At 46.2% G+C, this 23,536-nt stretch overlaps 1 protein-coding gene across 5 annotated transcripts in view; it reads right to left on the reverse strand.

The window, feature by feature from the left end:
• Window positions 1-15,772: 15,772 nt before the first annotated feature.
• LOC119396750 (uncharacterized) overlaps window positions 15,773-23,536 on the reverse strand; it is a 296,740-nt gene continuing 288,976 nt past the window's right edge. For all 5 annotated transcript variants that reach the window (XM_037664059.2, XM_037664067.2, XM_037664086.2 and 2 more), the window contains 2 exons: window positions 21,849-21,992; window positions 15,773-20,064 (listed from right to left, as the gene is read on the reverse strand). In XM_037664059.2, coding sequence (XP_037519987.1) covers window positions 18,151-20,064; window positions 21,849-21,992 — 2,058 coding nt within the window. In that variant the 3' untranslated portion in view covers window positions 15,773-18,150. The remainder of the gene's footprint in view (window positions 20,065-21,848; window positions 21,993-23,536) is intronic.

The raw sequence follows: 23,536 nt of genomic DNA on the forward strand, positions 1-23,536 counted from the left end.
CGCAACCTTTTTTTTTTTTTTACTGCACCTGTCACTCTGTTTTCTCCACACTTACTGTAGTGCCTTCGAGCCCTGTAAGAATTTTTAATAAATAAGTAAATAAATAAATAAATAAAATTTCCACATTCTTCGTCCGCATTCAATGGGGTGAAATGTTGACATTGCAGGAAAGAACAAAGAAGCACTGGGTCGCAGATGTTTCACAGGAAAGGCCTCTCGCCCACAGGTGTGCGGGGCGGATAATATGTCGAATATCTTGTAAGAGCTTCCACACCTTCGCGTCTGACGTTCAGCAACATTGAAGATACTCTCGGCGTCGACTTTCAGCTCGAGATAGTCCAGCGCAGCTTGTTATGCGTTACAGATGTTGGCGGCGGCGTTGTGGCACGTGAGAACCCCGGCGCAGAAAGCGGCCCTCAAATGGGCGCTGTTCACATGCGTGTTTGTATGCAGCGTTTTCCATTAACTGATGCCAGGGCTGGGCAAAGATACTTTGAAATTGTATCGCGATACGATGCAAGATACTCAGGCAAGAAGTATTGGAGATACAGATACAAGATACTGCCGCAATAATTGTATCCGATACGATACTTGGCAATTGTATCTTAAGATACTTCGATATATTGTCAAATTTGTTATTATAGATTCATATAATGTAGCAGCAAACGCCTATGCACGAAAATGTTCTTGAAAATTTCTTAACTGTGACCTATTTTGTTTCACTTGAATGAAATGTCTGTTAGTATCTCAAAAGTTTTGCCCTTCTTGCTCAAAGTACATTAGTTTCCTTCCAAAACAATTTATTGGGCTTTGTTTTAGCTTCTTCACAAGACAACTCTTTATACACTTCGCTGAGAGCGGTTCTTGCTCGTCATTTTTGTAATTGATGGGAGTCGTTGCTCAGCTTGCGGACCAGCTACCGGGTTGCCATATAATCACAATAACCTCTTTAAGAAGCCTTCGCACGACGGCGCAAATACACGGTGTGGAAATACCGGTGTTGTCCGCAAACGACAGTTTGCACCGTACCGCATATCCGGACAGGTGTACAGCGGCAACAACGCTGGTAGCGCCATTTTTTTTTTTGGGGGGGGGGGGGGGGGGACGCATGGTTTATACTAGGGGCTTGAGACCTTTCGCTAGCGGCCCGGCCAGCACACATGACCGTCTCCGTCCCATTTGTTTTTATTTTCTAATTAAGTATGTTCGTGAGCTACACAGACATGACAGGTCTCAAGCATTCCTTTCGTGAGGAACATGTGGTCACCATGTGCTGAAACATAACCGTGAAACAAAAACTATATTTTAGAATCCGCGTCCAGAATTCACTCGTTGTGTACATCGGTATCAATGTTTCTCGAATCCTGACTCCAAATCCCCTTCAGAAATGACCTATATATGAGACATGGGAAAGGCTTCCTTTCGAATGGCAACGTCATTTCGTTCAAATCCTTTCCCATCATCTTCACTGTCCCGGCTCTTGGAACTAAATTTCGCGACTGCGGCCCGCTGGTTATAAGCTGAGTTTGAGACCCCTGGTGTAGATGACGTAAAACTGCAATGAATTTTCATATTCTACTTATCTGCTGGCGTAAAGGATTCTTTGTTGATATACTCATTAACGTGCGATCTTTTAGCAATTTTTCGTCTACGAGAGAACATGTGCAACCGAAAAACGTCTCAGACGTATTGTATAGTTGCACAAAGCGTCGCAGGACACCACCGCTATTCGCGCTATTGCCGCTTATAGCTCCTATTAGGTGGCGATTAGTAATACGAAAAATATTTAGGAAGGCCTAAAAGAGGAAAACAAATAAGTAAAATAGAGAGGTGGTTCTGTATCAAACATTCACATTGAATGAGTACAGAAACACAATACAGATGGCGCCCTTAATAGCTATGAGCATGAAGTATCGTCAGTTTACCTGTTCAGTGCCTATGGAAAATTGCCTGAAACGGCTCATTGGGATGCCCATGATTAAAACGGAGGATTCAGTAAAAGAATTTTTCTTGAATTCCCTTCCTAACATCTTTAAGATGGCTCCTAATGATTCCCACTATTATAATGCAAGCTCAATTAATTTCGCTATTTTCCTAAGCGGTAAGTAGAATGTTTTGTACTGTAACTCGAGGGACGCCCAGATAATTATATATTTGTTTTCAAAATCGCCTTGGCAACGTGTAAATGTGTAAACAGTAGTAGAAATAAAGCAGACAGGTAGAGGAATAAAAGCAGAGATCTTATTTTGGGAGCGCGTTACAAAAGACATACTGCAGTGACCAGACCGGAAAAACAGTACAGAGACCTAGGTAATTTATGCAATGCAAAATGGTAGCTAAGAAAGCACTTGTGCTAATAATCAAGTTAAGATTTCATAAATTGTTTGAATAAATGTAGCAGGAAGGGAAAATACGGTACGCCAAGATATTTTCTGTTAGGTAAAACGCCTGCTCTCTTAGGTCTAGCATCAGTACCAGTAGTGCTAAAGTTGTTAGAATCTTTTTTGCATATAAGTTAATTCATTGCATGCAAGTCAAACTTACATCCACGAGATCCTTCAAATCGCTGATATGTAAAATTCACGAGACACAAAGCAACCCCAGTCTTGCACGCATCACATTTCGTTACGGAACAAGAGGCAAGAGAATCTTCAATAACGACAGTGTAGCAACATCAGAATTTGCACGATAGACGCTGCACGCAGTGGTGTACGCGGCGCAGGACAGTGGCTAAGAGCAAGTGTCGCGGCATTGGTGCAACTAAAAAGAAAAGAAATCGAGAAAATAAAAGGTGCGTGGGCTGGGCGTAGACGTCCGCGCGCTTGTCCTCCTTATCTCATGCCCTCACTGGAGGACTCTGGCGGGAAAATAAAATTGCGTCACTGCCCTTAGACTTATTCAGATGGCTTAGTGGCACCAGTACCAGCTTCAGAAGCGGAGCTTGGCCCGAGATTATTGTTTCACACGGCAGTGTTGCGATAGAAGTATCTTGTATCCTAAGATACACGATACGTTATCGAATGTATCGAAAATACAGATACAGATACTTGTCTTTCGAGACGTATCGCGATACAGATACTAGATACCCAAAGAGTATCTAAGATAGTATCTAAGATACATGTATCTTCGATACTGCCCAGCACTGGTTACACCGTTTATTTCAACGAATACACAGCAAGGCGCATCAGGGTCCCCAGCACCAACCCCACAAATTGAAAAATACCAGAGATGCAAACTATGCTAGGAAAGTTTAGAAGAAAAGCGCACTGCTCAAACATAAAGCAGGACGCACGAAACGAACGAACAGGTACACACAGGACGAGCGCGAACGAACTGTACCAGTCGTTACTTATTTCCGTTTGAACAGCGCGCCTCTTTCGCAAACGCGGCCGCTGCAGCGTCGAAGCGACCTTCGTACGCTCTGTCACTTCAGCGCAGACATCGCCGGGAGAGCACAAGACCTACCCCCCGCTCCCCCGCCAGCCGCCCCCTTCTTTCCTCAAGATAAGCGCACGAAGGCGACCACGTTCGCAGGAACGGGGTCACGATCTTCAAAGCGCGCCACGCGCGGACATCGCGCCATCTACGTGGTAACTCAGAAAGGATACTGATGTAAGAGGTGTATATAAACAAGACGAGCGCGAACTAATTGTGACAGTTGTTACTTATTTCTGTTTGAACAGCGCGCTCCTTTCGCAAACGCGGCCGCTGCAGCGAGCGAAGCGAAGCACTCCACCGGCCGCCCCTTCTTTCCTTGAGATAAGCGCACGAAAGCGACGACGCCCTGTAGAACGAACAGCAACGGCGTTCGCAGGGGCGGGGCGACGATCTTTACAGCGCACGCGCACGTCGCGCCACCTATGTGGCCACTAAGAAAGCATCCTGAGTTACATGGTGTATATAAATAGCTCGCCGTTAGCAGGCTGAAAGATTGTGTTGTCGTGGCCTAACGTCTAACGCGGCGGGCTGCAAAGCGAGAGGTCGCCCGTTCGATTCCGCGCGTCGGGAAGAATTTCTGAATTATTTTTCTTTGTGGCTTTTCTATATATATATACACATATACATATACGGTTAATGACGGCGGCCACCGACGGCAAAGATCAGCCGAGACTGTCCATATAATTGCTATCGCAATAAAAGAAAAGTTTATTGCCAAACATGTGCAGCCAGCCTTTGTTTCACAGCGTCGAGAAACTGCTTCGCGCGGTGGCGTGATGGACACTAGTGCCTGTATTTTGGTATGTATTCCAATGGCCTTTGTACTTACTGAGGTTATATTTGCACTATTATTTTGCGAGGGCTTTGCGCTCAAAATGTATATTTCGATTTTTTTTTATGTTTACCCTGTGCTGAGTAGCATTGATGTTTTTATGATTTTTTTCTCTTTGAATCATTTTTTGTTTGATAATTTGTTTGATAATATTGAAAATAAATCTCTTCTTTCAAATTAATATTGTCAGAAGGACCAAACTTCCTCTATCATTTAGTACCCTACGCTTTAGCATCAATTATTATCTGTGGCAGGAAACAAAAATATTTCCTGGACTACCCAAAAACCACCGATTTTTCCGCGGTCACGAAAGTTTTAAGGCACGATTTGTCGTTTTACTGCGTAGTTGTGCGGTTTATAGCGTCATCTACCAGAACACCTTGGAGGTAGTTGCGATACGGCTGTATATAAATAGAATCGAGTATTGTGGGGTTTTGAAGGGCGTATGCATCCCTATGCGGACTCAACAACAAACATGTGTGTCCGTCCACCTGTCGGTCCCTCTGTCTTATGTGACAGAGGCACAGACGCCAAGGGGCCGCTCAAGGGACGAACTCTAGAGACGAACGCTTCTAGGGGACGAACGCTAGAGAGAAGACGCCATTACGATGCCGCTCGAAAATAGGAAAGGCCACGACGTACAACAAAATCCTACGCTTTCGCATCACTTAGACAACTCCCAAAGGAGATCCTGTGTAGACTCCTTTTTTTATGCTATTTTACATTAGGGACCTCGCTTCCTCAATTTCACTCACATTCACATTTTTTGCTGATTGCGTCACTATTCATGAAATCTGATCTAAATAAACCTCATCTAAATACCATTGTCGCTTGGAGCAGCACACGGCCAATGGTCTTAATTATAAGCAAATATAAAGCAATGCGTATTACAAAAGTTCTAACATCCTGTTAGCATACTACCTTAACAACATCCACCTTGATTAGGTCAATTCTTATAAATAGTCGGGCATTCATATCACGTCTAACCTATCTTTGGCACCTCATATATTCAACAAATTACTAATAAAGCTAATCGTATGCTGGGCTAAATACGTCGTCACTTTCCGAAAGCACCATTTGTGCTATGATTACTTCTGTACAATACATTAATGAGGGATCCTTACCATGATAACTTTATTGCTTTACGTGAATTTGTACAGAATAACGTCGCGCGCTTCATTCTTTCTAATTACGGTCGAGTCCACTTATAACAATATTCGAGTGCCACGAAAATTTCTTTGCTATAGCAGATAATTATTGTAAACGGGTTGTATGAAATAAAAAAGTAAAATAGGGGGATTGTAGACCGTTGGGGCAAAACTATAATATTGGATGGGATATGCCAACACACATCAGTTAAAAGGATGACACAGAAGAATGCAGTCAACTGCTGATTTTTCGGACATGCTTGAAAATTTGGACGCTTTTGTGGCACCGCCACAAGCCCCATAGAGTCAATGTATAGGAACATCTGAAATTTCGGACGCTGAAACTATTCTAATTCTGATTTTTCAAACTTTTTGTTCAAATTGCAGGTCCGACATTGCATTACTTGAAGACACCACCGATATCGCGCCGATCACTTGACGGGTTCAAATCAGCGCTTTCGTGACACAATCCGTGTGCGGCCGTTACGGATTCCAAAAGTCAGCTTTGCCGCGCAGCCAAGCTGTTGTGCGGCGAAGCATACCAAGAATTCGAAGGGGCTATCTGCACGGCACGAGTGCGGCGATTCCTTTACGAATACGTTCCGGCGGGCGGAAGTGCAGCGGCTCGACTTTGTCGTTTTCTTCTTTATTTTTATGGATTTCGTGTTCATTATCTTTCGGCATTAACAACCAGCCGCCAGACTTCATTGTTATAACCGATAATGCGGCACGGGGGAATTGTAGTAAGCGGATGATTTCATCATAGAAAACATACAACAGTTGACGGTGCAGCAGCTCCTCATTGTTATAAGCCATATATTGTTAAATCCGGTATCGTTATAAGTGGGTTAGACTGTATAACCGTACTGCCAGAATACATCAATGAAATCTAGTCTAGCCCTTCCTTCGCTCCCTTCACGCCATAAGATAACTGGGTTGACCACACGTCAAAAATTATTCAATCATTTATTTATTTATTTTCAAATACTGCAGCCCTATGTAGGGCTATTGCAGGAGTGGAGTACATTTACATAGGCAAATACACAGGTCACAAGCTGGATATCACAGCAAAAACAACAGAACGAAACAAAACAAAATGAAAACAGCAATATTTTCATGACAACGCTTCTACAAAATCCGACAGCACCAATTCACGAACACTACCGGGTAATTCGTGCCACTTTTCAATAACTCTAGAAAAATAACTGTATTTAAAGATGTCAGTGTGCGTAAAGAAATGCTTTAGGTTGAGGCGGTGGTAACGTCTAGTTGAAAGAGTATTAGCATACGGGGTGTAATCGTCTGAAGATAGCCGACAAGATGAATGAAGAAATGAGTGCAAGGGTTTCAAGGAAATCAGTGTCCCGTCTGGTGCATCGGAGAGGCAGTGTCAAAGAATTCATTGCTGATGAGGGTGAAAAATTACCATCATAGCGTGGCAAATGAACGAACAGCCCTCCTTTGTACAGATTCAGGTTTGTTAATGTCGCATGCTTTCTACGGGTTCCAGACACATGAAGCATATTCTAGTATAGGGCGTACAAGCGTTTTATACATCAGTAACTTAACGCATTTCGGAGATTTAGATGACGTGCGTCGTAGGTAAGCTATTTTTTTTATGTAATGTGCTCAATATGTTGCGACCTCTGCATGTTGTGTGAAAAGATAACCACAAGGTATTTGTACTCTTGTGCCCGTGGGATTACAGTGTTGTTGAAGGCGTACGCGTGCTGCAACGGAAAGTGACTGTTGGTGAATGGTACTGCTACGGATTTTTGAAAGTTATTACGCATCCTCCCATTCATGACTCAATAAGCATATTTCCTAAGTATATTTCTCATCGCATTGACCAACCGTCATAGGGTTGCCACTGAATCTTTTAACACCACTCTTTTAAATGCAAAGCTTTTCTTTGCGACCCAACCAACCTTTACCCGTTTCTATGTAGCCTCCTACGTCTGGGTGCTGTCGTGGTCGCCTCATTAACTTTGTATATGCCAAAATTGGCACAGGGGGTATGAGTGTATGGTGAACGTGACTGCCAGGTCATGACGTGAATATCATGATATGCCTGTCATGTAAGTCATGAAACCCTTTCCCACAGTCACGTGTGGCGCATACCCGCATACCACAGGCCATTGTAAGCGGGTGTACTCGACACGCGACACACGTTCACAGTCTATAACAACCCAGGAAAGCAAGAATAGACGTTGAAAAGTTTATAAGATTACATCACAGTACAGACTAAAGCGGAGGACCTTCCCTCCCAATAATCCCAAGTTGAATAGGGCTTAGTCGGTCACGCTCATGTTATTGAAGACGCGAACGTAACTCACCCCTAGAGCACTTATTCTCCTCGATCCTGACTTTCCACAGTCATGCTTTAAATGCGGACACGAGTGCTGGTCTTTTGATCATATGCTCTGGCTGCGCCCATTCAATGTGGGCTCCCGTCTGCACAGCAAGACGAAGTGGGACGAAACACTTCGAAGTTCAGACATCACTCTTCAACTATAGTATACAGGCTGTCGAGAGGGTCCGGGTCGTCGCCGAGAGTCAACGCCTCCAGGTGCCGTCTTGGATGGAGCCGCCGACTTGATGGGGAGCCCTGCGCCTCCCCCTATCATTTTCCTCACGACTATTCGATAAAGTTCTAGTCACTTTGTGGGGATTAAACAAGAGAAAGGCAGACCGTTTGTCATAGTTGGAGATTTTAATGTGCCACACAAACTCTTACATATGTACTCCTATGAATCAACAAGTTATATGTAGTCTAGCTTTGCTCGTCCCCGCAGGAATACGCCAATGAACGCTGTTTACAGTTCGTTTCGATAAAAGTGACGTCGGTGCTATAACATGAGTGACGGCGTTAGGTAATACAATGAACTACCCTTTAGACGCGAGTGTAGACAACGTGCCTGGTAAAGCCCACGATATGCACAATAATTCTCAAATTACACAAAGACACCGATCCACCTCGTGTGACTTTGCTCAAAGTGCCGCACAAGCAGCTACTCACTCGCTGCTTTGCATGCTGATAACCAGCTTTTTCGACAAACTTTAGCTAGTATTGTAGAACTAGATAAAACGCTTACATTTTATACATTTACCTGTTGTATTGAATTTTCGTTGCTTGCTGCATGTTTTCTTTTGTGTTTTTTTTTTCTTGCTTTCTAACCACTTCATCCTATAATACCATACGGCTCTTGGGGTAACATATCAAAATTTGATAACCCGCTTCGGGCGGTGATTTTTTTAAAAAATCACTGCCCAAGCACTCCGTACAGGTTGCCTAGCGAAGCTGAAACGTGCGGCCCCGGCGTTTATCACGAGCTGGGAGATCTATCGAAGTGTCTTCTGTGGTAGCTTTTATTTCTCTATCACCACATTTAAGAGATGCGTACTTTAAACTTTGCGCTTGGTGACGTTAGCTTAAAGGGGTCATGAACCTACCCTTGGGCTTGCTGAGAAAACACATCCTGCGGATAGCAGACAGTGCTGTGAACAGCTCACCTAAATCTTGCGGTCGTGCGCGGCAAGGAGAGTTTAGAAGCGGAGCGCGAAGTTGCCATTTTCTCAGGCACCATCTTTTCACACAGAGGCATGTGCTTACTCTCTTCGGAGCTGCCGGCACCTGCTGTTTTACGTCGAAGAACAGGCAGCATGATATTGGCATATAGCTGACATAAATAAAGAGTGGCGTTTGGATGAGATACGCTTCTTGCCACGGGGTGCCGCCAACGTGGCGGCGCCGCTCTCCATAGTTTGCTAACATTACACAGTGATCCACACTTGCGCACAGGAATCGCAACGGGAGAGAGCGATCGCGTTTCATCACGCACGCTAATGGTCATGACGCGCGCTGACGTAACTTCTTTTCCCCGTGTCATCCTTCCATGTACCCTTTCCAGAGCGCTCGTCGGGACGGGAGAGGAGAGAGCGCGTGACAAATAATCCCTGTAACGCCGCTCGTTCTCTACGGATTCGAGAAATTTTGGCGGCAATCGATTCATGAGGCAATAAACTCCGATAACGAGGTCATTCGATGGTTACTTGGAAAAGTGGTTTAGGGCCCTTTTAATGGATATTAAGAATATTGTCTAAGTACAAGCCACAAAGTATGGCTGTTTCTTGCTCGAGGAAATAACGAGGGAAGGGGTCCAGGGGAGCGCAATAATATTGCTTAACCCTTTCGCTACCGAGCTTTCTGGCCGAAAACGATACAAAAATAGCGAATTTTTTCGTTTGCCTATTTGATTATACGTGTCTTAAACATCTAAAAATTATTCAAAGGCGCTTTATTCGGAAGATGACGTAAATTGTTTTTTTTTTTTAATGTGCAGGGGGCTGGCTTCACTGCACTGCACCACGGAAGGTATCCTAATAGGAAGTTTTAGCTTGTACGTATACTTCTTAACGTTACCGTGTTACCGGATACCGGATGGAATCTGCGCATGCGCGAACGTTTACGGAACGTAAACTACTCGCCGGATATGCTTTACGTTCACGGCCCTATCTCGCAAATCCATCTTTGTTTTTGGCTACTCGCGATATCCGCTTCGCGGAAACTCCAGCCGCCGAGTCAAAATAAGCCGAAGTGCGAGCGCCACTTACGATCACCTTATTTCAGCCGGATTACCGAGGCTAGAGCGCCCTAGAATACCAAATCCGCAAACGTGAAAGGCCTAATGACGCTGACACTGGCTGACAGGCTGGATAGGTGGCGCCATCTAGCGGGGCCATGGTGTACCAGGCAAGCACAAAATTGTTATTGCAGAAACATCGGGCGTTCTACTTCCAATGTAAATGCCTGCAGCGGCATAATTACGAATGAGTTGCCTTTTTAATCATTTTCCCCCCTGAAGAACACTAAGCGAAAACAAACGTGTTCATGATTGTGGTTGCACGAAGCGTCACAAGATGGGATACTGCACACGCTAAACACCTCTCTTATGATTTTTCCGCAGCGTAATTCAATATTGTCTAAATTAAATTTAGTTTAAATGCAGTTATTGTCACCATTTAGTAATTTGCGCAAACGTAAAGGTTTACGTACGTACGTAAAGGTTTACGTTTGGGCAGCTAAAAACCTTTGCTAAAACTCGAGTTCCGGTAAAACGGTAAACGTAATCCGGTAACGGTAACGTAAAGAAGTATACGTTACAAGCTAAAACTCCCTAATAGGGAGTGCGGGGAAGTGGGTCCGTGAAAACAAACCTTGGGCGCGCCAGTGGTGGGGGTTTGCTAACATCTAAGGGCGTCCACTGCCGATACGTCGAGATGCGTTTGTCGTCCGAATCCGATGATTTAGAGAAACTATGCTGCTATGTGTAGCCGCTGTCACAAAAAACACACACGAGAAGTGAAATTCTTTATTTCACAAAACTTGGCAAACAAGGGCATTTTTTTTTTCTGAACGAAGCTGTTCCGGCACTCGCACCGCTCGCACACAGAGGAGGACGCCATTTTCTAATTGTGTTTACATGAATCAAGTCCTTTCTCGACAAAAATGCATGCTTTCAGGACGTTTTTATATTTTTTACTGCGCTATCAGTTGAAGTCAAAGAGAACTCGGCAAAATGAAATCAGCAAATCGCTTCTTTCAGCCTGGACGAGCCCAGCTCGTCTTCCGTGGGGAAAGGGTTAAAGGTTATTAAGCAAGGATATTATGGGTAGCGATTCATGTTGCGGCGGGTGTCATCCTTAGCTATATATGCCAACAAAAGCTGAAGAGAAACTAGTGTAAGCGCGGAGACCCTTCGATGTAGCGTATGCTATAGCATTGATTGCTGCTTTTATAGTTTCTGCGCATGCACTCACGGACTCATGTACCGCCACATTTTTCCACCTTCTAGCCATACACAGCTACGCCGTAAAAAAAAAAAAAAAAAAAAAAAATAGAATAAAATGTGCTCCCAAGCTTGTCGATTTTTAGTTCTGTCGAGTTGGATGAGGAGCGAAACTGTTTAGCACATGATACAGAGGTTACAAGGAATTTTCAACGAAGTTACGAACTCACTTATTGTCTGGATCGGCGTTTGGTGGCATCGGCATGGCGTGTTGTTCTTTCTAGCGTTTGTCAGCTTCTTGAGCGGCCTCTTAAAAGGCGAATCGCGCGACCACCGAATATGTGTGGCATGGAATTGTTGCAAAGCCGGAATTTTCCTGATGTGTACGATTTTCCATGCCGGCTTTATATCTCGTCGTGCAGAGGGCTTTTAGTCCACTACCACAGAAGTCGGCGAAGACTTCACACAAAGTGTTCTCTTAGATTTGTTTTGCACTGCGGGTACAACGCATTCATATGGTTCAGATATACTCACACTTGCAAGCATTGGTGTGTAGCCCAGTGGTGAAGCCGCTCACTTTCGGAGCGTGCAGGCGCTGGTTCAAATGCGACAAAAGTACCGGTTCGGTTTCAATGCGCTCCGATTTTGTTCCGATTGGGGCAAAGGTCACAACCATTCGCAACACTGAACCGCTTCAAGAACCGGTTCGGTACAGTAAACTTTGCCTTGCCCTATGGTGACACGTTGCACAGTGCGATCGACTTTTATCCATTATGCATGCGCAAGTTTTGTAAGAAGAAATCGGCTGCGTCGCACATGAGACAGCGATTGACGTATTTACATGTGTATAAATGAAATTTAGTGTTATGAGCTACAGCAGGCGTGCTCACGAAAACGGCCATCTTAGACCGTGGAGTCAAGTGTGTCCAGCCTGTGGTGCGACCTCTCGACGTGCCCATCTTTGAGTTCCCTCTTTCCCATGTCTTATTCACATTCATACTAAGTACCGCTAAAACCACATGTGTATATTATATAGGGGCGTTCGAATACCGAAGTCTTCAAATGGATTCTAATAAGAGTGTTCGGGAAAGACAACCCTACCGGTCACAACTCCAGATAAAGCTTTTTTTTTCCCGTAAATGACAGGAACGGCATGTTGGTCACGCCTGCTCGAGAGTGTCAGCGTCTTGTCTTGCCTGCGGGCATAGAGTTTCATACTATAATACCTAGAGGGGAATCTAGCGCTAGTGTCTATGCGGGCTCCTTGTGGCGTGATTTTGTACGCGTTCTTAAAACAGACGGAGGCGGTCCGTTCTATCCAGCCGCACGCGATTGGTTAATGAAAGGCCGTGACGTCTGTCACGGTTCACACTGACCATTCGCGTGCGGCTGGTAAGAACGGACCGCCTCCGTCCGTTTTAAGAACGCGTACAAAATCACGCCACAATTGAGCGACGCTTCAACCACCATGGGAATGATGGGAAGTACAGGCTTCGGATCTGCTTCGGATGGATTAGGCTGAGATTCGCGAAGCTTGTTTGCCGAGTGTAAAACAAAGCGATATGAAGTTATTTCGAATTAAAACTTGTTTCATTCTTTTGTACGTAAAACTTACTACAAAAAATTTCCGTGACCGTGAGATGGAAGTGAAACGTGGACAAGTTCAACCACCAGGGTATGCATTGCTCTGCAATTGTGTTCCAGATCTGGCATCACGATATAATGAATTATTTTTTTACAACACTTAAAACAAACACGCTTGCTTTTCCCTCGAAAGTACGCATTATCTATTTATCGAAATGACAGTACTGTATTGAGTGAGAAACACTTAACGTATAATCTGCTGCGATGCCAGGTCCATCTGCCCAAGTGGTCTGCCCCCAACGCATGTCTCGTTTTGTTGTGAAGTCGTCAGAGGAGCGTGACGGCGCGTCTACTTAGCTTCGCCGTCGTTTTGCAGCCGATTTTAACGAGTTTTGAGCGCTTATCAAACAAACGTGAACTCTATGCAATTTCCTGCACTGGCATGGGACGCTACATTTATGAGCAGCGGTGAGTGCACGATGGAAGTGAAACCTTCTCACGCATGCGAATTGTCGTCACTTCCCACGACACGTGACACTTCAAACTTATTTTTTCCGCTAAGTAGGCACGCTCTTTCGACGTCAGAGACAAGGAGGTATCGCTGACACAATTATCATAAGTTTGAAGTGTCACGTGTCGTGGGAAGTGACGGCAACGCGCATGCGTGAGAAGCCTTGTGCGGCAATGCAATTTCCAATAAAGCACAGTTGAAAGTCCAGCGTTCGTCCATGTGTAACACCTTCTTCTTGAGTACGTGTTTCTGTTTTCGCTGGTACCCCGTTTTCAAGTTCATAATGCACCAAGTGGCCCAACAGCTAGCGCTAATGCACTGCTTGAGTGCTTTGCAACACACCCACTACGGCGGCTGCATTTTCGATGGAGGCGAAAATGTCTGAGGCCCGTGTACCTAGATTTAGGTGCACGTTAAAGAACCCCAGGTGGTCGAAATTTCCGGAGCCCTCCACTACGGCGTCTCTCATAATCATATCGTGGTTTTGGGACGTTAAACCCCAGATATTATTATTAACACACCCACTACCCAGGCCTCGCGAAGAACGAAACTGAAACTGTAGAAAAAGATCCGTAGACAGTTCGCTAACTAACGCAATCCAATCCGAAGCCTGTACTTCCCGTCATTCCCATAGTGGTTCAACGATCGCAGCGCCAGTTTCCTCTCTAGGTTATTGTATGAAACTCTATGCCTGCGGGAGCATGCAATCGCAGGTTCGAAACGCTTTGCAAGATATGAACGCGGCGCACCATGCACAACTCCGTTGTCACACAGAGACAGCGAGGCGAGTAGCGCTGAAACAGCAAGACAGCACACACAAATTGACATGTTCAACATTTTGCACCATCGTATTCGTCGCTCAGCGCCACTCGCTGCGCACTGCTAGAATTTAAATGGTCGCGCCGTTCTCCTTGGTGTCTCCTTTATGTGTAGACAAGATGAGATATTCTCACATGACAGCACCGGCACTTTCATAGCCTCGAGAGCAGTGAGCAGACTGACAGACTTGCTTGCCATGACCTTGTTTGGACTTGGCCTTTATAAACAAGTGTCAGTAGTGACAGATCGCACGTCATTCGCAACTCCCTTTTCGGATCACGGAGCACACCTGAAATATTTAGATCAATGTGTGCACACTGCACCACTACTCTTTATGCACAGCACTAACAGTGAGCTTCTTCAAGCAGTTTATTAGGGCCTCTTAGGAGACCGCTCCTCCTTAGGCTCGCTGTACTTAACTGAGTCGCGTATTCTGCGCAGGCCTGGCGATTTTTCTGCACGAAGTTTCCGGTTGCTTAAAGGTACTGTTACAACTCACCTTTTTGTTCCATCTCCCTTTCTTTTTTCTGTTATTCGAAGACAATGTCTTGCTAGGTCTCCTCCACCCACATTCTTCAAGTGGTATGGCCATGTACGATTGCGCAGATGCCGAAGGCATCGCAGACACTTTTCAAATGCCACATTTGGTCGCATACTACCAGCACTCGTTATCACGGACTAATTTTGACTAATCATGGCTTACGTTGTTAAATAATCGTGTAAGTGTTGACAATCCAATGTCACAGCACCACCACTGTTTTCATTCATTCTGAATCCGGTGACTGGGTTGCCTACCAATTGCACGTCAAGCGAAGCTTTTTTGCAAACATTTCTGGACTTTCTTGACCGTCCTGCTGGCCTCTACTGCTTTGTTGAATAGATCCCAAATAGTATTGAATTACGTGCCCCATGGAGCCACGTCCGATGCTGTGATCACGGGGTCACAATCGCACGTATACTCGGCATCGTGCCAATGCCAACCACATAGCTACGAGATAACCACATGCATCGCATTCTGAATTACGGGTGATCGACTGTGCATGCGCGCGTCGCCAGTTTCTTTCAGACGAATCACGCAGGAATGAAACGGGTAAATATCAGCCATCCTTACAGCTGTCATCGCCGTTGTCCGTCCCCGTGACATCGATAGGGAAAACGCAGCTACATGTTTTATAACGTGTAGTGTAAGAGAGAAAGGCGGGTACCAACGAGTTACGGTTATAACAGAAGTTACGGAACGTGCTCGCTGCCGCAATTTGCTGAGCATCACTTATCGCACTTGGCGCTCTGACGGGTCGCTACAAGGTGGAGCACATGTGGTGGCAAGCAGTCGCGTTCGTCGTTGTAATCTGCAGCACGTCGTAATGCGAGACTTCGTCTTGCTGCATTATCAAAGCTTCGTTGCTGTCGTGAGTAGTAACGGGGCGCTTGAGGAATCAAAACGTTGGTCAGCGCTGAAAAGGCGATGTGTTGTAACTGCACGGATCGAATTATCCGTTGTCAGGCACGCTGTAGTGCGTGTTCAAGTACGTATACAGAGTTATTAGAAGTCGTGGCACGCATGTCGCGCCAAATTATGCTACACTGTTCGGGTTTCTAGTGCTGCTGCTTGTGCATGCAATGAAAAGAAGACCACAAAAAATTCGCGACCGAAAAAAAAAATAACTTTATTTCTACTAAGTATCCCCTCATTTAACACACAAAGCATGAGGGAGTGCCGGTGGGCACTCGCCAGGGTAAAAAGTGTATTCCGCTTCTTCCGCCGCTCCCCATTGGTGGGCGATGGTGCGCGCATGCAACCAATTACCTGCAGCTGCCATTGCGAGAGCGCCGAAGATAACGCTCGGAGAAACAGCTGCGTCGTACAGAACACGCCTCAAAAGGCACACTGACTGCCGGTAATGCATGGCAGGAGTAATTTTGACAGTGAGATTGCACTTTGAACATCGTGTAAAAAACAGTGACTAAAAAGGTGGAGGCGCACCACGATTCAAAGCTGCGCATATAAGACCTCGAAAGAAGGCACGAATATAATTAAGTGGATATGCTCATTCTGTAAAGCGTCCCCACCACAAAAGCTGCCGCCGCAAAGATGGCGTCCTGTCGTAAAATGCACGCTACAGAGCACAGTGGGAGACTCTCAAGGGCTATTCGGTGCGCAATGAAGGCGTGAGTAACGACGTGCAACTGTTGCAGAATTTACGTCCCGTGAACAGCATCAGCTGCCTTAAAAAACCGTCGCAGCCGGGGAGAAATTCATTAAACGTTAGGGGAAAAGTAACGTCTGGTCCCTAAAAAATTGCACCAAAGTGCCAACCTGGGCAGAACTTGTACCTTTGCAGTGGCAGAACAAGTAAGGCGAAGTGTTGCACACATTTCTGATGTGGATGGTCAGCACACTGTATCGCAAGTACCACAAAAGAAACTCATAAATTTGTCCTCTAGATGGTGATTACATGTGCAAGCTGCAGATGATCCAAAACATTGTCCCTGCTTCCAAAGCGCCGCGTCCATTGGTCATTACAAGCCAGATACAAATGCTCTCTTCCTATTTTAATGAGAATAGAAACCTCAAGTAGGCAACTTTCGCTATTTCTTTTCAATTATTTTTATGAACCGTGCGCTCATGAGTTTTTTTTTTTTTTTTATGCGAGCATGTAATGAAAACAAACGCTGGGGCATCTGCGATGCGTGCGGCGGACAGAGTTGAAGAAGAAGAAAACGACGGAGAATAGCGAAGTCAATCTGCCCGCAGTACCGGGAGGGGAAGTGATGTTTGCAAGCCACTTCGCACACAGCGATCAACCCCAACAGCAGAAGCCCCAGTGGGCGCATCCATGAATGCGCTGGCATTTCAATCCTTCGAGAAGCAACTGCGGTAGCCCTGAAGAGCAGCGCTGTTTGGTCCTGTCCGGTTGAACAGCTAAATGCCCAATGTGTTAAATGTTAATTTACCAGCGCGGGTGCAGCATTGCCGATATTTTTTTTTTATAGCCCCACTTAACTACGGCCTCTGGCCTTTCGGTTAGGTTCAAATGAGTTCGAAAGCTGTATGCGAAGGCGAACAGTCACGAATAGTTTCGTTCGTAAAAGCCATCGGCCCAGCTGCAGTCCCTAAAATATCTACCACGACGATAGGCTGACCCCGGCATTACCAACGGTTCTAACGTAACAACTTTTTTTTGCAAATACGGTCGAAGAAGATTCTACCAGGAAACAAGTTCACTTGAGCGTGGCTCATGCACACCAACTGAAGCTCAGCAGAACGTGTTTTGCTATGTAGTATGCACCCAAAGAGGTCGTCAAGACACGGCAAAGGAAAGAAATGAAGATCTACACATCGAAGCGGCGCTTCGCATTTTTCGTGTACGTTCGATGCTGGAATGCAAACTTTACGGACGAAATTAGTTCAGCAGTGACTAAAACGCAAATGACTATGCATAGTGTCCACCGAACTGTGTTTTTTCTTTGCCTAGAAGATGCACAATGTAAACGAAGTACACCTACTTGTCAATTTCTTAAAAAAGGCACGACAAGCATTCACCTCGGCGCTTCAAAAACATCGGAACAATGGCATCTTTCCGTTTAGGTCAAGAACTGAAATCGCGTTCTTACCACATAAATGTAACCTTGTATCAGCACTCTTGAACGAGCCAAAAAGTACAGCTCTTCGCTCCAGTGGCAGCTTCATCAAAAAGTGCGACCGACGATACAATGCTTTGTAGCAGCCTCACTAGCGGCGTTTACCTAAGAGGCATAGCTGAATCTCCCCCTGCATATACGAAGACGTAGCTGGAACAGGGGACACATGGCAAATTAAAATTTCTTAACTACACACGTCACACACTATCATACATATATACAGGCAAAATGCTCCACTCATGTAGTTGTTAAGGCATATCGTAACCCCAACCGCAATCAAGCGAGCGGCTTGCGACATCCCCGCGACAAGCGCAACCAATTCTCGGAAGCGAATAAACATCACATGTGATATTGCAATGTCGGCACTGAATGCCTACACCCAGAGGCCTAATTTTGAGTCTTTCCAAAAGTTCGGTGCTTCTGATCCAGTGTCACTTTGGGGCTGCTGCTAGCAGGAGAAAGATAGTTCATGTTTAGGGTGCTCCGGCTCGACCTGGGTGTGTTGGAGGCAGGATTTCGCGTCGGCTTCAGAGGAATGGAGAGATCCAGAGAGTCCTCAAAATCGAGAGGCTTATTCGCGCACTGCCTCCCGTTTTCAGAGAGCGGATCAAACTCGTTGCAGATCATCTCAATGTTGGACTGTGGGCCGGACTTGAGCTCTTCTTCATGGTCGTCCTCGAGATTCATCAGACGTACAGCGTCGCTGGGCATCACGGCAGCTCCTACGCGGCGGTCTTGCCAGTACGGCGAGAACGTCTTCTGAGGCTGTTCAGCAAACACTGTTGCCTTGTGGTGTCTGGGATCGACCAGTTCGTATGCCATACCTTCGTTGCTGAAACCAACCTCTTCCAGTGAGTTTTCCGCAAGTGAATTGCGTCTGAATTCCGTAGCGTACGCTCCTCGGCGAGGCAGCAACGGACTGTTTCGCACTTGGTTCAGTAGCATAGGAGGCAAGCTCTGGGTTTTGCAGCCGGTGTCTCCGTAGGAAATGTTCTGGCAAGGACGCGGTAACCTCTGGTCAGCAGGGCGCAGAAAACGAGTACCGACAGGCAGCATGCCTTCGTCTCGTCGGTAGTCCCTCTGGTGTTCCACATTGTCCAGAGCCCACACAGTCATTTCGAGTTCCTTGTATTTGGCCTGCATAATTTCCATGTCCCTCCGATGCCGCCTAAAACGCTCCAGGCATTCTTCTTTTTCCTGAATCAATGCTTGGATGTCCGATCGCAGAGAGGCCTCTGTGGCCTTCCACTCAGACAGTTTACTGAACCAGTGTTGGTCGCTCTCCTCCGCCTTTTCCTTAAGTGCCTGATTTTCCAGGGTGTAAAGCAAAAGCAGCCTTTTGAGTTCCAGAAGACTGGACTCCTTAAGTATGTTGGAGACCTTGGCTTTGCCCTCTTCGGTCGTGATGCCCTTGGCGACATCGCTAACGAGCTTTTGGGCCCCCTGCAGGCTAGTCACGGGCCACGGGTCCGCGTCCGACTTGGCAAGAGGTAGCGAGCTGGGGCCTGCACGCACGTACTGCATGTGCAGGCTGTGCACCTTCTTCTCGAGCTCCTTCCTCTCGCAGAGCGAAGCCTGCAGCTTCTCTTCGCAGGCGATGCGTTCGCCTTCCATGCGGTGGATGGTGGCTTGTAGCTGACGCACTTGCATGCGGTGCTTTGTGCGTTCTACTTCCATTTCACTGAGCCGCGTCTGCAGCTCCTTTTCGTGAAACTCGAGTACCTCACTGCGGCTACTGGCGCCGCCTCGTAACATCGTGTCCAAGTTCTTGGACTTCTCCATCTCGCGCAGCCGCTCCTGCAGCTGCACGCTCCGCTCGTCGATTATGTCCAGCAGCGCCAACAGCTCGTCCTTTGGCGCGAGCGTGGACTCGCGTGAACCGTGGTCCCGACAGTCGGAATCGAGCCCGCTGTCCTGCTTGTCGCTCTCCAAGATGGCGGACGCGGTGTCTCCCTTGGACGAAAGACTAGCAACAGGCTTGGCAACGACGCCCTGACTAAGTTCGCCGCCGACAGCCGCACTTCTGGCTCTCGCGCGACCGCACACCGCTGTCATCAACGGCCCCTCTTTGTGCCGCCGTGGTTTGGGATTCAGTGTCCACGACTTGGACTCGGAGCCGCCCAAGGGCGCACGTGAGTCGATACGATGCACCGAAGCAGCTTTGGCGGGCTCCTTGCTGGCTGTCAGAACAACTTGGGGTGGCCGTTCTGGGCTGCTCTGCATAGTCTGCTGGATGTCTTGAATGGCGAAAAAGATGTCATTCCGGAAGCCTTCTAGCGCTTGAACTCTGTCTTGAAGCTCCTGTAAGGCGATGGAAGAAACAAAGTGGTGCGAAAATTAGTTATACAGATGGCAGGAAATGTAGAAAGTTGACAGCTTGCGGCAAACGTACGTTAAGATTCCACTGCTGCATTGTTATACACCAAAAATTCTATCAAAATGCAGCGATATTCATTAGCGTAATGCTGCGACTAGCGGACAAAATACCTAAATACTTTGCTGTTCCTTGCGGTGCTACTAAGGTCAGAAATTCGGTTGAAGAGCTTAACGGTTCATCAACCGAAGCCACAGCTAAAAGAACACACTCCGTCGGTTCAGCGGCACCACGAAAAGTGCGCTGACTACAAATCTAATGCTTGCTCTGATTTCGCTCTTCGCATTTCTTGAGGAAACGCAAAAGTGTGAAATGACAGCTGTACCCTGTTACAAGTTTTGCATTTCTCACGACACCGGCAGCACATGTGAACACCGAGCACCAACAATAAGAAAAATTAAGTACGCAAGACTCACTTCAATGCATACAAATGTATGCACACGTTAAAAAAAAATGTTGTATTTACATGTATTGCTTCTTTCTGTATTAGTTGTCTGAAATTGGAAATCTCTCGCTTTTAGCGCCCACGTAGGGTGTGCAGTATCTTTAAATTAAAAATAAATAAAATACAGGAACAACGAAATGGCCGCACGCAGCCAGTACTACTGTCCTCAATAAATAGCGAATGGCTTATAACGTAGCTCCTTATGCCTGAGCGAATACGTGGGAACGGGGAAATCGTTTTTCTCGATAACAACCGCACCGATACCGATTAGGCTTGTTTTTAAAAGGAAATAAAAGAAATGAAATTTTAGTCACTGTAAGAAACAGACTTCCTGATGTAATTTTTTTCTACGAGTAGAAATTGCCAACTAGCAAAAGAAAAAGAAAACCCAAGTACAAAATTTTCAACCTTAACTCTTGAATAACTATACATATAGCACTGCAAGCTGCCCTTGATGACGCCTATGAAAACATATTAAGCGGACAATGATTCGTTTTACACAATTCTTAGGTATACCACTAATATGCAAGTGCGCGTCCAGCACAAAATATACTTTTTCCCTCGTAACAACTTACGAAAGGTGTAAGCACATCATACTCGCATATGTAACAAAATTCGTCCGCTTCAGATGCTCTTCATCGACATTTTCAAAACTGCTATACCTAAATTTAGCACCAAGTTCCCGATATAAACACTTCGTGCTTACATATTGTTTTAACCTTCCCTATTTTCGGGAATTCCTATTTTTTTAAATCCAGGCCCTAACTCAAGTTTATGCATTACAGGCTCACAAGAGTCTCACTCTCAAGTGCCGCAAATTTCATTCAAATCGGTAGAGTGGAGCTGGTCTCAGAGTTCAAGAAAGAGCATCCTCGTAGCAAATGCACACTATATTCGGTGAAAAATTTAAGAATGCAGGCGCAAACTTGCCCTAAAGGGTCACTTTTTCACAGGTGGCCCCACATATCTCGAGGCGTTCAGCCTCCTAACACGTTTTCCTGAATTCGCCTGTACGCATGCGATCATGTTGAGAGCAGTCTTCGTCGTCCCTATTCCTGCGGATCTTGGTCACTCGCCGCATATGCGAGTGCAACGTGTTCGCAATCGCTCAACCACTGGAGGCATTTCCCGTCGTGATGCAGACTACTCTATGGGAACACGGAAGGAACCTCATATCTGCATTCTCAACTCGTCAACGACTGCCATAATGCAAAGCCAATGGGCGCTTCGCAAGGGCGCGAGATTGCGTGATGGTGGCGTGCCTACCTTAATTGCGAGCAGCGACTTGGCCTGCTCTTTTATCAGGAAAAAAATGGGGCCCGGAACGCCCGATGCGAGGCTCCTGGCTGCCGAGCCGCATCCAGCCTCGCCGGCTTCCTCTGGGCCATCCATGATGCCGCCTTCAGAATGCTGCACGAAGAAAAAAAGATCAAGAAATATTTTAGAGAAGTTACTAAGTTTCTTTTTTTATTTTCTGCCTCAGACTGCTCAAACAATAGGACTGATGACCACACAAAAACAAATTAATAACTTCAGAACACTACCTGAAATGGTTCAGCGTGTGGGTTTAAAAGTTAGTGTTTTATGCAAGAAAGGACATGTTATATTACACACTGTAGTGAATATACACAATACCTATGCTAGGAAAAATACACGCGAGAAGCAGTTTCTCGATGGAAACGCATTAAGGAAGTTCGACTCGCCACAACAGCATGCATGCTGAACGAATAATGCTCGCCAATTCTTGCTAGGCACCGACGTTTGAAGCCTGACTGAGGCGATTGCTTTCTTTTTTTGACGATGTCTAGGTAATAGCGATTCTATGTTCCTGAGACACCCTTGTCACGCGCCTTATCCGAAGTAATTTATAAAATTATTCTGTAAAAAGTCTGTGCCTATCTAAAGCCTGATGTTTGGCACAGATGACGGAAACATGCACGGTAACGTGCCCAGCAAATTTCACTGAGATCCATTGACCTCGGAAAATCGCCGGAGTTGGGATCTACGTCGCTGGCGGCAGCGGTTCCGTGAACGGGGACCCGTTAGAGCTATAGTGTTCGTCCATGACGGCACCGCTCCACAGTCGTACCGGCGCTCTGCGCGACGTGAGGGCGTTGGGTCTTTCGTGAGACCGTCCCGCAATGTGCCCAATTAACGTACGCGAGGTCGGTCCGTGCGCGACGCCATCCCGAAGCCGAAAAAAAGGCAGCAAGTTTTCCTGAGCCAGTGTTACCCCGCGAAAGTCACGTGACACTCGCATGGTAACACTGGCGCCATTTCTCGTAACGGCTGCAAAACTCCTACACCGCACCGACGCATGTCATGCAGGGAACCCAAACAGGCAAATGCTGCAGCCGTGTACGACACACACACACACACACACACACACACACACACACACACACACACACACACACACACACACACACACACACACACACACACACACACACACACACACACACACACATTCAGGTTTGCTGAGGTGGCTGAGCATCCCCACAAGCGCTGCATTCAGCTTTTAAATTTGACAACGACGAACGCCTGTATTTTACAGCGAAAGCTGTTATCAGATCACAACGGCAGTGGGGTAGCTGTCCGCCGCCGCCGCCGGTGTCCGTAACCACTATCGCGTAAAATTAAAAAGAAATAAAAAATATCCAGGATGGGATTTGAACCAGGGCCCTCTGCATGGCAGTCGAGTATTCAAGACAGAGCCGCGCTGGTGCTTGAAACTCATTTGCAAAAAGACCCTGTACAGGCGTCATATCGGGCAAGGAATCGCGTTAACATGTGTAATATAGCGTTGCAGAAGAGTAAAATACCAACCACGCGTCACACAATGCTAATTGTGCAACGAGTGTGTGGTTTAAAGCTTCCCAACCGCTACAAAGTGCTCAACCATAATTCTTCATCGTCATCAGCCACATGCAGCATCGACAAAGTGCGCAGAT

Source organism: Rhipicephalus sanguineus, chromosome 1, assembly GCF_013339695.2.
Source record: "Rhipicephalus sanguineus isolate Rsan-2018 chromosome 1, BIME_Rsan_1.4, whole genome shotgun sequence".
In the NCBI taxonomy this organism is placed as follows: Eukaryota; Metazoa; Arthropoda; class Arachnida; order Ixodida; family Ixodidae; genus Rhipicephalus; species Rhipicephalus sanguineus.